Source organism: Anolis sagrei, chromosome 4, assembly GCF_037176765.1.
Source record: "Anolis sagrei isolate rAnoSag1 chromosome 4, rAnoSag1.mat, whole genome shotgun sequence".
In the NCBI taxonomy this organism is placed as follows: domain Eukaryota; kingdom Metazoa; phylum Chordata; class Lepidosauria; order Squamata; family Dactyloidae; genus Anolis; species Anolis sagrei.
Window position 1 is genome coordinate 214,101,888 of NC_090024.1, and position 12,822 is coordinate 214,114,709.

A 12,822-nucleotide genomic window follows, 5' to 3' on the forward strand; every position below is an offset into this window, starting at 1 on the left:
ATCCTCTTGGATAATATTTGAAAAATACATGCACTACCAAACTCTGCTTTGTAGGTATGGGTAATCCTCTGGAGCAAATTTGCTGACAATGTGGAGTGCTGAAGGACACAAGCCATCTCACACTAACAGTAGAAAATTATCAATGGCTATGTAGGATGTAGGCCTTTTGTTTTAGGCGTCCATAACTTTAAAACTTATTTACTCTGTTTATTCATAACAATAATTATTCCTTCTTACATTTCTGAATGCCATTTGATGATGCTGATTTGCAGTGTAATCGATCCATCTGTGACTCCATTTCAGGTTCCGTCTAGAATACAAGACAGAAAACACAAGTGAAGAAGCCTCTTCAAAAACCAATTAAATCCTAGACTAGGGATGGGAGTCATGCAAAAAGTTTGCTGGACTGCAACTCACATCAGATCTAGTTCATGGTGAGGAATACTGGTTCTTGCATTTCTATAGTATTTATATGGTTGCATGATTACCACCAGTGTCCTAGACACCCAAGAGGTATAATCCAATACAAAAAGAACAGCAAGAGAAAGGAAAGATGGTGTTTCCCAAAAGGTATCTATTGTCCAAAATAAATGATCAAATTCCAATCTATTCCAAGCTCTCCCTTCTTGTTGGTGCCACATTCCAACCAAGCATCTTCTATTATTGATATGTATGTTGATATATACATATTGTTGGCATGTAAGCATATGCATTTATATATGCTCAATTGTATGTGCAAGAGAGCCAGTATGGTGGCGTGCTTTGAAGACCAATTTTGGAAGACCAATATCTGATTTCCTGCTCAGCCAATCTACTGAGTAACCGTGGGAAACTCAAATTTCCAGACTAACCAAAAAGACACTCTGCATGTGAGTGGGTGTTCTCATGTTGGATGTATCTGTTCTAGTGCTTGACTCATGAATTAAGGTGTTTTGCTAAGCTCCAGTTCAAATTAAAATGTTTTCATGGCGAACACAGATCAAAGAGCAAGTAGTAAATTGGTGCTAGTGTAAGTTAAGCAGAACAATTGGATTCAGACTTTTCTGCTTTTCTACCTTTTCATTTCTCTGAACAAGACCTGCAAACATCTCAGTAACAAAGCTACTATGGGTCAGCACACAGAAGGTATGCTATGGCCTCCCAAAATGCAGTACAGAGTCACTGAACAATCTGGGCGTGTGAAAGGGCAAAAAAGTACTCAGCTAGACCATCAGGTTGTTTCAAAGGCTAAAAATAGTTGTTGTTTATTTTTTCCAGTGGGGAAAGTGCTTAAGGTGGGGTGCAAAGCTAGAAAAGTAAACCAAACCTAGAAATAAGGAAACTACTACATGCATTTCATTAAGACAGAAACAATTTAACTGTTTACTAATCATAGCTGAAGAATAAGCTATTGTTTATATGGCAACAATTGCAGTATAACCTTTTCATCCATGAGGAATATGTATTCAAACCTCACAAGGATATGCAGAGGCATAGGTAATAGCAAACTATTGAAATTAAAGACTTCTGACCTAAGAATGCACTGGAGGATCTGGAAAATGCCTAGAGATAACCGATTTTGTTGGATGTGGATAAGTGAAACTGTGGATACCAGTCCCATTGATAAGGGAGCGGGGAGGTCATAGTGTTTTACATTTAAATCATCAGTTCCATGGAATACCGTTAAAATACTAGATATCAGGGCTGCAAACTTAATTAATTAGTTAGTTAATTAACTGTCAATGAATCAAGTAAGTGAGGGGTTAATTGATTTCAGCTGCAAGTGAGGGGGCACTTTTTTAAGCAGCTATTTCAGTTTGGGTGTGTCAACATAACACTGAATGAAAAGGGAAAGGAACAAAAGAGGACCTTTTAACTCACAAGAATTATACTTTTTTTCATGTCAAAATCTACTTGAGAAACTGCAAGTTGCTTCTAGTATGAGAGAATTGGCAGTCTGCAAGGACATTGCCCAGGGGACACCCAGATGTTTTGATGTTTTACCATCCTTGTGGGAGGTTTCTCTCATGTCCCCACATGGAGAGCTGGAGCTGACAGAGGGAGTTCATCCATGCTCTGTCGGTCTTCAGTCCTGCCAGCAGAAGGGTTTAACCCATCATGCCACTGGGGGCTCCTATACAATTACTTAATTTAATGCAACAATTCTATCTTTAATATTAATATTTTAAGAATCCTAGATAGCTGCTAAATGCTTTATTATTGTGTGCTTTCAAATTGTTTCAGATTTCTAGAAACCCCAAGATCTACTAAATTGAATTGTTGAAAACATTTAATTATAATATTTCAGGGAAGGAAATATTAGGAAAAGAGAACAGTATGCCCATGGTGAGACTAGACAAACCCAGATATTTGGAAACAGAATTCAACCGTGTGTGTGTGTGTGTGTGTGTGTGTGTGTGTGTGTGTGTGTATATATATATATATATATATATATATATATATATATAATAACATAGGCAATTCTGGAATCAGAGGCAAGGAAGTGCTGCAAACTACAATAAATAAAGTAACACACCCCAGAACCAACGACACCAAAAATGTCTCTGACATCCCGGACTGGCTGCTTGTTCTTCTTCCTTCGGGAACGAGTATAAGTATCCAGCCGTCGTTGCACAGCCGCAGCCTGAGTCTTCGTCAAAGTAGAAAGCAAAACGATGTTGCCATTTTCCTCAGCACAGTCTCCAATCAAGTCTGAGAGCCCTGCATCTTGCAGCCATTCGGCTTCAGCTTCCCCTTCTAAGAGGCAGGAAATAAGGAGACAAAAAGACCAAAAATGTCAAGGGGCAGGATGTCATCTGTCAACCACAGCAAGGATCACATGCAGGACAATACAATGTTTAAAAATGTATCCATCCTTATCTCAGCAAGACATGTCTTACAGCAGTGGTTCTCAACCTGTGGGTCACCACATGTTTTGGCCTTCAACTCCCAGAAATCCTAAAAGGTGGTAAACTGGCTGGGATTTCTGGGAGTTGTAGGTCAAAACACTGGGGGGACCCACTGGTTGATAGCCACTGTCTTGCAGGGTTCCCTTAAAAACTATAGGGTTGGAAGGTTTACAGATATAAAGCCATTGCCATTGGTAGCATTTGTAACAGCAGGAGATCAGAATGCACAACCAATACTGCACAGGAACTGTAAAGAAATGTAGTTGCATGGCGAGAGAAGATTTTAATGCAAGAGAGAATACTGGTAGACTCGTAAATTAGATTTTTTTTTTAATCTCTGAGGAATCTGGGGTGATTGGGGAAAGTGAAGAGAGTATGTATTATAGGTATTTCCCACTTATTTGAAGGTCTGGAGAGCAGTGCACTATCCAAGAGTGGAAATGGTTGAAAAGCAGAACTCGGTCTTTTATTAGCATGCAAATGCAAGACTGAACACTGGGTGGTGGAAAATAGGCTGAGAAATAAGCCCAATGTGAAAGTAAACTAAAAACACACTGGGGGGGGGGGGGTTGAAGCATTGGTCAAAACCACAGACCAGAGGTAGAGAGTGGTATGTGATTACAATTTTGATCTTTTGAAATAGCAAAACTTCAAAAAACAAGCTGTGGAAAAGTGAGGATGCCTGTATAGCATTCTGCAGAAAATAGATGATTGGAGAAGTTATTTTCCCTTCCTCATTAAATGTGAATCAAATGTGTTTTGGATTCATGTTTTAACATGGTTAATGGTTTTAAATTGTGTTTTAAGTTTTTGTTTAATGATTTTAATATATGTTTAACTGTGTGTGTAATTGAGACATTGAATGTTTGCCTAGACTTACAATGTACACCGCTCTTGAGTCCCCCATAGGATTGAGAAAAGCAGTATATAAATGAAGTAAATAAATAATAAATAAGAATCATTCATATAAAATGAACAATGGCAGATATGGGACAAAAAGGAATTATGTCTTCACACAGAACAGAATTCACTGCCAGAAGTTGTGACAGCCACCGATTTGAAAAGCTTTACCAGGAAACTGAACAAATTCACAGATGGCCACTAGTCACTGAGAGCAGAAGCCATGGTTTGGAGGCAGAAGGCTTCTGAATACAAGCGATTAGTGTATATAAAACTAGTGAGAACTATGGATTAGAAGTTCTGCTTTGGTATTTCACCCAAGTATCTGGTTGTTTGATATTAGAACAGAATCCTTGAGTGACGAGACCCTTCTTTTAACCTAGCATGACAGCTTGTTTTCTGTGACATTACATAATTTGCAAGTAAGACATTCAAATTTTACTTCTGCTGGAACTAATGTGTCATGCATCATGTCCCATAGTTGATGGTGGTTGGTGGTGGCAGACCTGGCAGTTGGTGATGGAAGGGTTAGTGTAAGTCTTGGTTCTAAAGGGCTGAGTAGTTTGTAAGTAACAGGTTACAGGTAAAAGCAATCAAGGGTGGAGGCATGCAGGGGATAGGTTGCAGCTGGGTGTTACTGGATTTAAGGAGCTATCCTGGGGACTGATCTTTGGGAGAAAAGTATTTGTTTTATTTTGGTAGTAGATGCTGTTGGTTTTCCCCCAGGTTTGTTGGTTTTTGAGTATCCTGACCTGTCTCCTGTAATCTTGGAACTTTGAACCTCTGGACTAGCTTTTGACTACGGTATAGACACTTGATCCCTGAACTTTGTTTATTGAACTCGCGGCATTTGACCACTGGACTGGACCCTTTGACTACGGTGTAGCATTTGCTATCAGTTTTTGCTATCAGCACTCTGTGGCTGATTACTATCTTTATGTTTTATGTTTTGCACTATTGAAACAGTCAGAAAGTAAGTGCTGTTTTAATTAAATTGTTTAGCACAAACCAGGTGTTTGTTTGATTGACCTCTGCCGGAAATAACGTCAGACCCCTGGCAACATGACACCTTTTAATCGTTAGATTACATTTATTTTCCACAGTCAAGTTACTTTAGCTAGACTTCATTTCCACATTTATTACTGCTCCTGTAAAATCCCCACTTGCTGTTTGGAATATTTAGCAATCTCCAAAACCACATCTGAATATTCCATTACTAAGGAGATGCTCATGACAATGTTTTATGGCTTTGTATGGTTTTTTATATATTTTATATATTTTATGCTATATGTTTTAACAGTATTTTATGGTTGTTTTAATTGTTTATAATTGTTGAGGCATCAAATTGTTGTCAATTGTGAACTGCCCTGAGTCACCTCTGGGCTAAGAAAGGCGGTATACAAATATAGTAAATAAATAAATAAATAAGAAAACCCTATGAAATGGGGTCGCCATAAGTCAACAGGCAATTTGAAGGCACATACACATAAACATAGGTTGAGCTGATGGACTATTTACAGCACCATCTAGTGGCCTTAAATTATCTTTTTACAATGGTTTAGAATTTAGTAACATTCTTCTCTTGCCATCACAAACATGTCAGAAAACCTTAGTATATAAACATATTACTAAATAATCATTGCTTTGTTTTGAGACATACTTTCCACAAGTAATAAGAAAAATTCCAAACAAGCAGATTACTGCTTCTCGGTTCCTCTTACTACAGGTGGAGATAGTTGTCTCTAGTCACAATTTTCATTTCCCCTTCCCTTATGTCTAGTCAGACATACTATACCTTAGAGAGGAGGAACCACAAATCCTGACATTTACTAACTAACTCTTCTTGGGGAAGGAATAAAAAAAGATAATACAGTAGTTTAACGTAGATTTTAAAAAATAGATTTTGGGGAGAAAGGGAAGAAGACATTAAAGATATTTTAGTAGAGTCAAGAACAACTTGTATTGCAAAGTTCCAAAAGAAAAACATACAGCTTCTTACACCTGAGCATAACATATACATAGTATACCTTTACAGGATTACTCTGATTATGAACAAAAGAGATAAAAACCAAAAGTTGGAACAAAGGGAAAATTGTATATGCATACAAATTCTTTCCATATATGCATGTACATACTGCAGAGAGGGAGGAGGAAGGTGGGTAACATCTTCCATGTCAGTCAGATGATGAATCTGCTCTATGTTATATTCTGGTTTCACATAATCTATCCGATATTTTAAATTTTATCTCTGCATTAAGGTTCAGCATCCTGGAAATATATATTTTTTAAAGCGAGTTAAAGCCTAGAGTGGGTTCACCATCCACTGACTTAGTGGCCACCACTGAAACACCTTTCCTCTTTGATAACACTCCATGGTGTTTAGTAAAATGCAACTCTAGAGGGAAACTGGACCTCTAATAAGAACTTTTTAGAAGGTGATGAAACATCCTGAATCCACAGATAAAGGGATTAATACTTCCCTTTGGATTTCAGTCACTATCTACAAGAGGGCTAGAGGGATAAAGGTATAAATATATATTTCTATGATGTATAGAAAACATTACAGACCACCCTCCTTGGTGTTAACAGCAATTAAAAGTAGATGACTATGATTCCTCTTTTGCAGAAAGGAAAATAACAGACTGTTTCTACATGGTATTCCATATTATCGTAATTGTGATGTACAGGTGATGTACATAATTGTGATTTATAGCTCCAGGCACATAGGGGTTTTCCCTCCCTTTTTGTGAATTATGGAGTACTCTGCACATGGACTGGGAAATCACAGCATGCAGAAAAGGTTATTTGTCAGCTAACAAAAAACCATGGATAGAAGCTTTAGATCTGAAGAAATGTGTTGTCTAACTGGGCTTATACCCATCCTTAGATCTTACACAATCTTCCCTATGAATTTGAGACAATTTCCACTGTGTGCATATTTCTAGTGTGTTACTTTACAATGAGTGCAAAATATTACACATTTGCACATGATTCTATACAGTAGTTCAGTTAATAATACAAGAATCCCTACAACTATCCTGCATAGAAGATGGGGATTACTGGTGATTGACATGAGGAGGAAATATTTTAGGCTCTTCCAGAAGCAATAAATTAATGGCATATCTCCAGTTTTCAGATTTATTAGCCAAGGTAAAACTAGAGCTGATCTTAATCACAGTCGTTAGGCCTTATGTAACTTTTAAACAGCCATACACAAAATAACCTTTCACAAACAGGGTCAGAGAGAGAACTGGATGAGGAGTGTGGCATAACAGGAGGAATGCTATTACTCTTCAACACCCCCATTCTTTATGGTATTTGTCACAGGAGAAAAGCTTCCATTGCTGCTAACAGAAGCTTTCCTTCCAAGGCAAGCAACAGGCACATGTGAGGTCAAAGACCCCCTCATGTCCTCACCACTAAAGACCCAATCCAGTAGATACTTCTCTTGCTACATTTAGTCACTGACTTTCCATCATACAAAGACTAATGACACAACTTACTTATCTAATTGGGCAGCAATCCCTGTAGCATACACCATATTTCTTTTAACAATGCAGTCAGGATTAGTCCAAAGAATATACTCACAAAGTTTTATTGTAAGTGCCCACAACTATTTCCACCCAGTCACGTAAGCTCCAAACACAACTTTACCTTCTGGAGGTTTGGCGTCCATAAGGTTGCACTCTTCTGGCTCCGACTCAGTATTCTCTTTGATGCTCTCCACCTCAAGCCAAAAAGTATCCATTGATAAGTTGCTAGAGGAGTCTGCCCTAGAATGTCTGCACTCCGACTGCTGGAGCTCCAAGGAGCTCTTCCGAGAGAAATGGCTCATTTTGCAAGGACAGTTTCTGATAAAAGAGAGGGGAAGAAAAATCAAAGTATTACATATTCAAATACTAATTTTAGCATCACTTATCCAAAATGAATGGACCCAGAAGTGTTCCGTATTTCAGATTTTTCTCTTGTTTTGGAATGCCTGCATTTGAATATAGAAAATGATATCTTTTGAATATGAGACTCAAATCTAAAACAAAAATGCTTTCTCTTTTTAATCATAGGGTATAGCCCTGCTGGTTGTACAGGTCCTTCTCAACAACATTCAATGACATTAGACATTGCATACATCTGCATTTGGCATATTTCTGCATTTGGGCAATACAGGTGTTAGGATAATCATCTGACTCTGATCTCATCTGGCTGTGTGTTTCCAGAAGGTGGAACTAGAAACTTACTTGTGATTCCATATAGCACTTAGGATTCTTTTGTGAATTTTAAACTGTAACTTTAAAACTGTATTTTATTGATGTTGGTCTTTGTTGTGTGCATTTTGCTATATGCATTCTAATAGTGGTGTGTTTTATTTGTCTGTTTCAATCGCTTTGTACCCTGCCTCAAGCCAGAATGGTGATGATGATGATGATGATGATGATGATGATGATGATGATGACGATGATGACGACAATGATGAGTAGGGTTTGCACTCCCCTCTGACATGTGATTTTGAATCTGGCATTGCTCTTGGAAAGCAAGGCAGCTGATCTTGAAAAACATGTCTCTGCCCAGCAAGTGGCTGGTGTTCCAGTTGTGTCCCTTTCTCAAGAAAACAGATCTGGCTACAGTGATCTGATGATCAACCAACATAAATTTTGGATACTCAACACTGCTTTGTGGACCCCTCACACAGAGTATCTGGAAACTGTATCTAATGCAAAATATGACTCCTGCTCTAGCTGCCACCTTATCCAAACAATAAAGAGGTCCTTGACTATAAAGCCCTAATAGTTTAGGGCCAGGATATTTGGGATATGGCTGTTCACTCCAGGAACCTTCCTGTAGTGTAATATTTATTTCAAAGGACCTTCAAAAGAGAGTAGGTATATGGAAAGGATTTGTGGCAGGACTTCAATTAAAGAAAACTCTTCTTTAAAAAGCAAAATTTAACCCCCTATTTGCTGTCTCTTTGATGAGTGATTAAAACTATTTTAGTTATTTTAAATGTATATGGTCCACTCTTGGTTTCAAAAGACTGTTTAAATCTGTTCCTGCTTTTGCTGTGTTCTGGTCTAAAGGTTTACAATGTAATTGTAAGTCATCTTGGTTCTTATTTTCCTGGGTTGAATGGTAAATTAGAAATAATTTGATAAATAAATATAGATATATATTTGCTCGAGGCATGAAAGGAAATTAAACACATGATTCAGAGCTACAGTTTTAAAATCCATTATGTTTTCTGAGAGCATAACTTTGTGTAATCCAAGGAGTACTTAAAAATAAGCAACATCTGGAAATCCTGGAGTCATCAAAGCATACGTCAGTAAGATTTAAAAAAACACATTTCCCTTTGAAGAGAGTATGGAAGGAAAGAACACTGAGTGACCTTTGTGGGTTGTAGCAATTTAGATAGAAGTAAAGATTGCACTTGGATGGGAGACCGCCAATGAATCCCAGGTGCTGTAAACTATATTTCAGAGGAAGGAACTGGCAAAACCACCTCTGAGTACTCCTTGTGAAATTCATGAGGTCGCCATATGTTGATAGATGCCTTAAAGACACATACACAGAGATTGTGAGTTATGAAGGCAGCTGTTACAGCACAGCAGAGAAGGGGTTTGGGATATTGTGAACAATCAAGCCCATTCAAAAGCATTGTGACTGTTAAAAAAACTTAAGTGGATGTCAAAATAATGTTGGTTTCTAATTTTGGATTGCTGTCTGTGATGTTAACCTTTGCCATATGAAGCAAAAGAAGATTAAAAGATGGAGATATCAAAGCCATTATTGCATGCCTTTCATGCACCTGATCCATAAACATAAAGCACACTTACTATGTTGTTGGCTGTTCCAAGCACAAACTGTTCAACACAACAAGTTGCCGAAATCCCCAGGCTCTCTGTCTAGCATTTTTTTCACTACTCTTTCCACATGGATGAAATCAAAGACATTTCCAATTCAGAAGCTGCATTAAGGAAGAACATTTCCTTCTATTGTTCTCAGCTGCTTTAAAAGGCATATGGGCTTGTCACAGGGAGGTGCCAACAAAAATATGCTTCATTTTAGCATAGTTTCCAATTGACTTGAAATGCGAAGAAAACAGTGGTCACTCTTAGAGCTGTGGCTATCATTTCTAGAATAAAGGAATTCTAAATGCTAGGGGCATAGCTAGTGTATTATAATAGTAGAGTTTGTGTGTGTGTCAGGAGCAACTTGAGAAGAATGCTAGAATATGCTAAATTGAGACTAGAGGAGCCAAGGTTCAAATTCCTGCTTCCCCGTGAAGCTATTATGGTTAAAATATAAATTCTGGTTTTCATGAAAAAGTAGCACTGAAAAATGTTCTTTTGCTCTAAATAATGTTATGTGATCAGTACATTTGGTTTAAATATTATTATTCAATTATACATAGAATGCTAACACCAAAGACTTGTAAGAGACTGAAGGGTCATTCATTCTGCTATGCAGGAATACCTAGTCACAGCACTCAATAGATGGCCACCCAGCCTGTGCTTTAAAACCTCCCAAGAAGGAGACTCCACTACACATTCAAAACTTTATGTATAAATTACCTTATTAAAATATCTAATAGTGCAAAGAGAATATTTTCCTTATATTTAACACAAATGACTATATCTGAAAGAACACTGTTTTTTAAAGGTAACATAACTATCTTCAGCTTCATACACTCTCTGAATTAGTTGTCATTACATTTCAAGCTGAAGAAAAGAGAATAACTAGAACAGTGTTTCTCAACCTGGGGGTCGGGACCCCTGGAGGGGTCACAAGGGGTTGTCAGAGGGGTCACCAAAGACCATCAGAAAACACAGTACTGTCTGTTGGTCATGGGGATTCTATGTGGGAATGTTGGCCCAATTCCTCCTTTGGTGGGGTTCAGAATGCTCTTTGATTGTAGGTGAACTATAAATCCCAGTAACTATAACTCCAAAATGTCAAGGTGTATTTCCCCAAACTCCACCTGTCTTCACATTTGAGCATATTCAGGTGAAGTTTGGTCCAGATCCATCATTATTTGAGTCTACAGTGCTCTCTGGATGTATGTGAACTACAACTCCCAAACTCAAGGGCAATGCCCACCAAAACCTTCCAGTATTTTCAGTTGGTTATGGGAGTTCTGTGTGCCAAGATTGCTTCTATTCCATCATTTGTGGAGTTCAGAATGCTCTTTGATTGTAGGTGAACTATAAATCCCAGCAACTACAGCTCCCAAATGACAAAATCAATCCCCCCCAACCCCACCAGTATTCAGATTTGGGCATATCGAGTATTTGCCCCAAATTGGGTCCAGTGAATGAAAATACATCCTGCATGTCAGATATTTACATTACAATTCATAACAGTAGCAACATCACAGTTAGGAAGTAGCAATGAAAAACATGTTATGGTTGGGGGTCACTATGACATGAGGAAGTGTATTAAGGGGTCACCGCATTAGGAAGGTTGAGAACCACTGAACTAGAATTTCACATGCTCCATTTTATTATTTATTTATTTATTTAACATATTTATATACCGCCTTTCTCAGCCTGAAGGCGACTCAGGGCGGTTTACAATCGGCAAAATTCAATGCCCCAACAACATAAAATATAGTTAAAACATTAACATATAGTATAAACCATATAAAAACAGTAAAATCGATAAAAAACGATAAAATACAAGTCCTCAGCGTCTCATTACTAAAATCATTTTCCAATCGCATCTTTTAATTGTTCCATGGATCTAAATTAGCCTGTTACACTGCATCTGTGAATGCTTGCTCAGAGCTAGATTTTAACTCTTTTAGCCCTTCTCACACAATTGATCATAGCACAACTGTCCAGGTAACTATTACACTTTCTATGAAAAAAATGCAGAATCAGAAATGATTCTACGACATTTTCTGTCTAACCTACCCAGTATGCTATCTTGAGCCTCTTTAAGGAAAGGTAAGATACAACGGAAGTGAAAACTAATTCACAAAGGGCAAAGAACTTTTAACATCACAACATAGGGAAAATGTTGTTTCATACAACTAAGAATGGTAAATGTGGGTCTAAATCTGTTTTTTGTTTCAGTTATGGAATTGTACAGCACACAATATGACATATTTAACAAGAAAGCATTTTCTGGATATATTTGGAGGAAACTAGAGACTCTTTTCTAACAGTCAACTAGCCTCTGAAGGTCAAATAATCAGTTGGCAGGGAAATGATGGATGGAAGTGATCTTATAGAAAGGGGGTAGAGGTAGTCCAATGGGGAACTAAGTACCTCTTTAATTTTCTTCCAAGACTTTGCCTGAAGCATTCTAATTCCAGTCATGGATTGTACTTGGCAATTACTGAAACCTATGTGGACCAGATCAACTGATAAAACATCCCCCCGGCACAGAATTTTGTGGTCTGTGTAAGCAAAAAAGGTGGAAATGTAGCTAGATCAGACTAGCAAAAAAACTGAGCACGAGGGGAACCAGCTGAACCATCATTATCTAATATCCATCACCATTCTGAAGAGAGGCTGCCCCAAAAGTAGCCTGGCTGTACAGAACTACTCAACATTGCATGTTCTTTTTCCCCACACATCCAACCTGATCGTTAGTTACTTGGTGGAAGAATAACTTCCTCCTTTCAGTTCCTACCTAATGTTTCTCAGAATTGGTCTGCCAAACCATTGAGGTAGAAATTATTTACTGGATCATGCTCTTCAAACCCTTTACTTAGAATAGTTCCCCCTGGCCTCAAAAGGAGTTCATTTTGATATAATTATGTGTTAGAAGAAGGGAGGATAAATGAGCATTGACTTATAATGTTCAGACAAATACGGTCATGATCCACCCCCAGGTTTTAGCTTAGCCATTGGGAAGTTTCAACCTGAGTCATGGCCATCACTGGTTCCCACCCGACTCCCCCTAAAAAATATAATTACACAGACATCAAGTGTGCTATGATTAGAAGTGTCAAAATGACAGGAATGGCCAAGTATGGAAGAAGACCAAAGTGTTTTTGTAAATATGAATTAGGAATTTAACAGATGGTGTCAAT

General features: G+C 37.9%; 1 protein-coding gene across 4 annotated transcripts in view; it reads right to left on the reverse strand.

Moving 5' to 3' along the window:
- Positions 1–12,822, reverse strand: part of ARHGAP40 (Rho GTPase activating protein 40) — an 80,281-nt gene that overhangs the window by 18,886 nt on the left and 48,573 nt on the right. For all 4 annotated transcript variants that reach the window (XM_060772243.2, XM_060772244.2, XM_060772242.2 and 1 more), the window contains exons 2-4: positions 7,443–7,639; positions 2,516–2,736; positions 238–310 (exon numbers count right to left, since the gene is read on the reverse strand). In XM_060772243.2, the coding sequence (XP_060628226.2) occupies positions 238–310; positions 2,516–2,736; positions 7,443–7,623 (475 nt within the window). In that variant the 5' untranslated portion in view covers positions 7,624–7,639. The remainder of the gene's footprint in view (positions 1–237; positions 311–2,515; positions 2,737–7,442; positions 7,640–12,822) is intronic.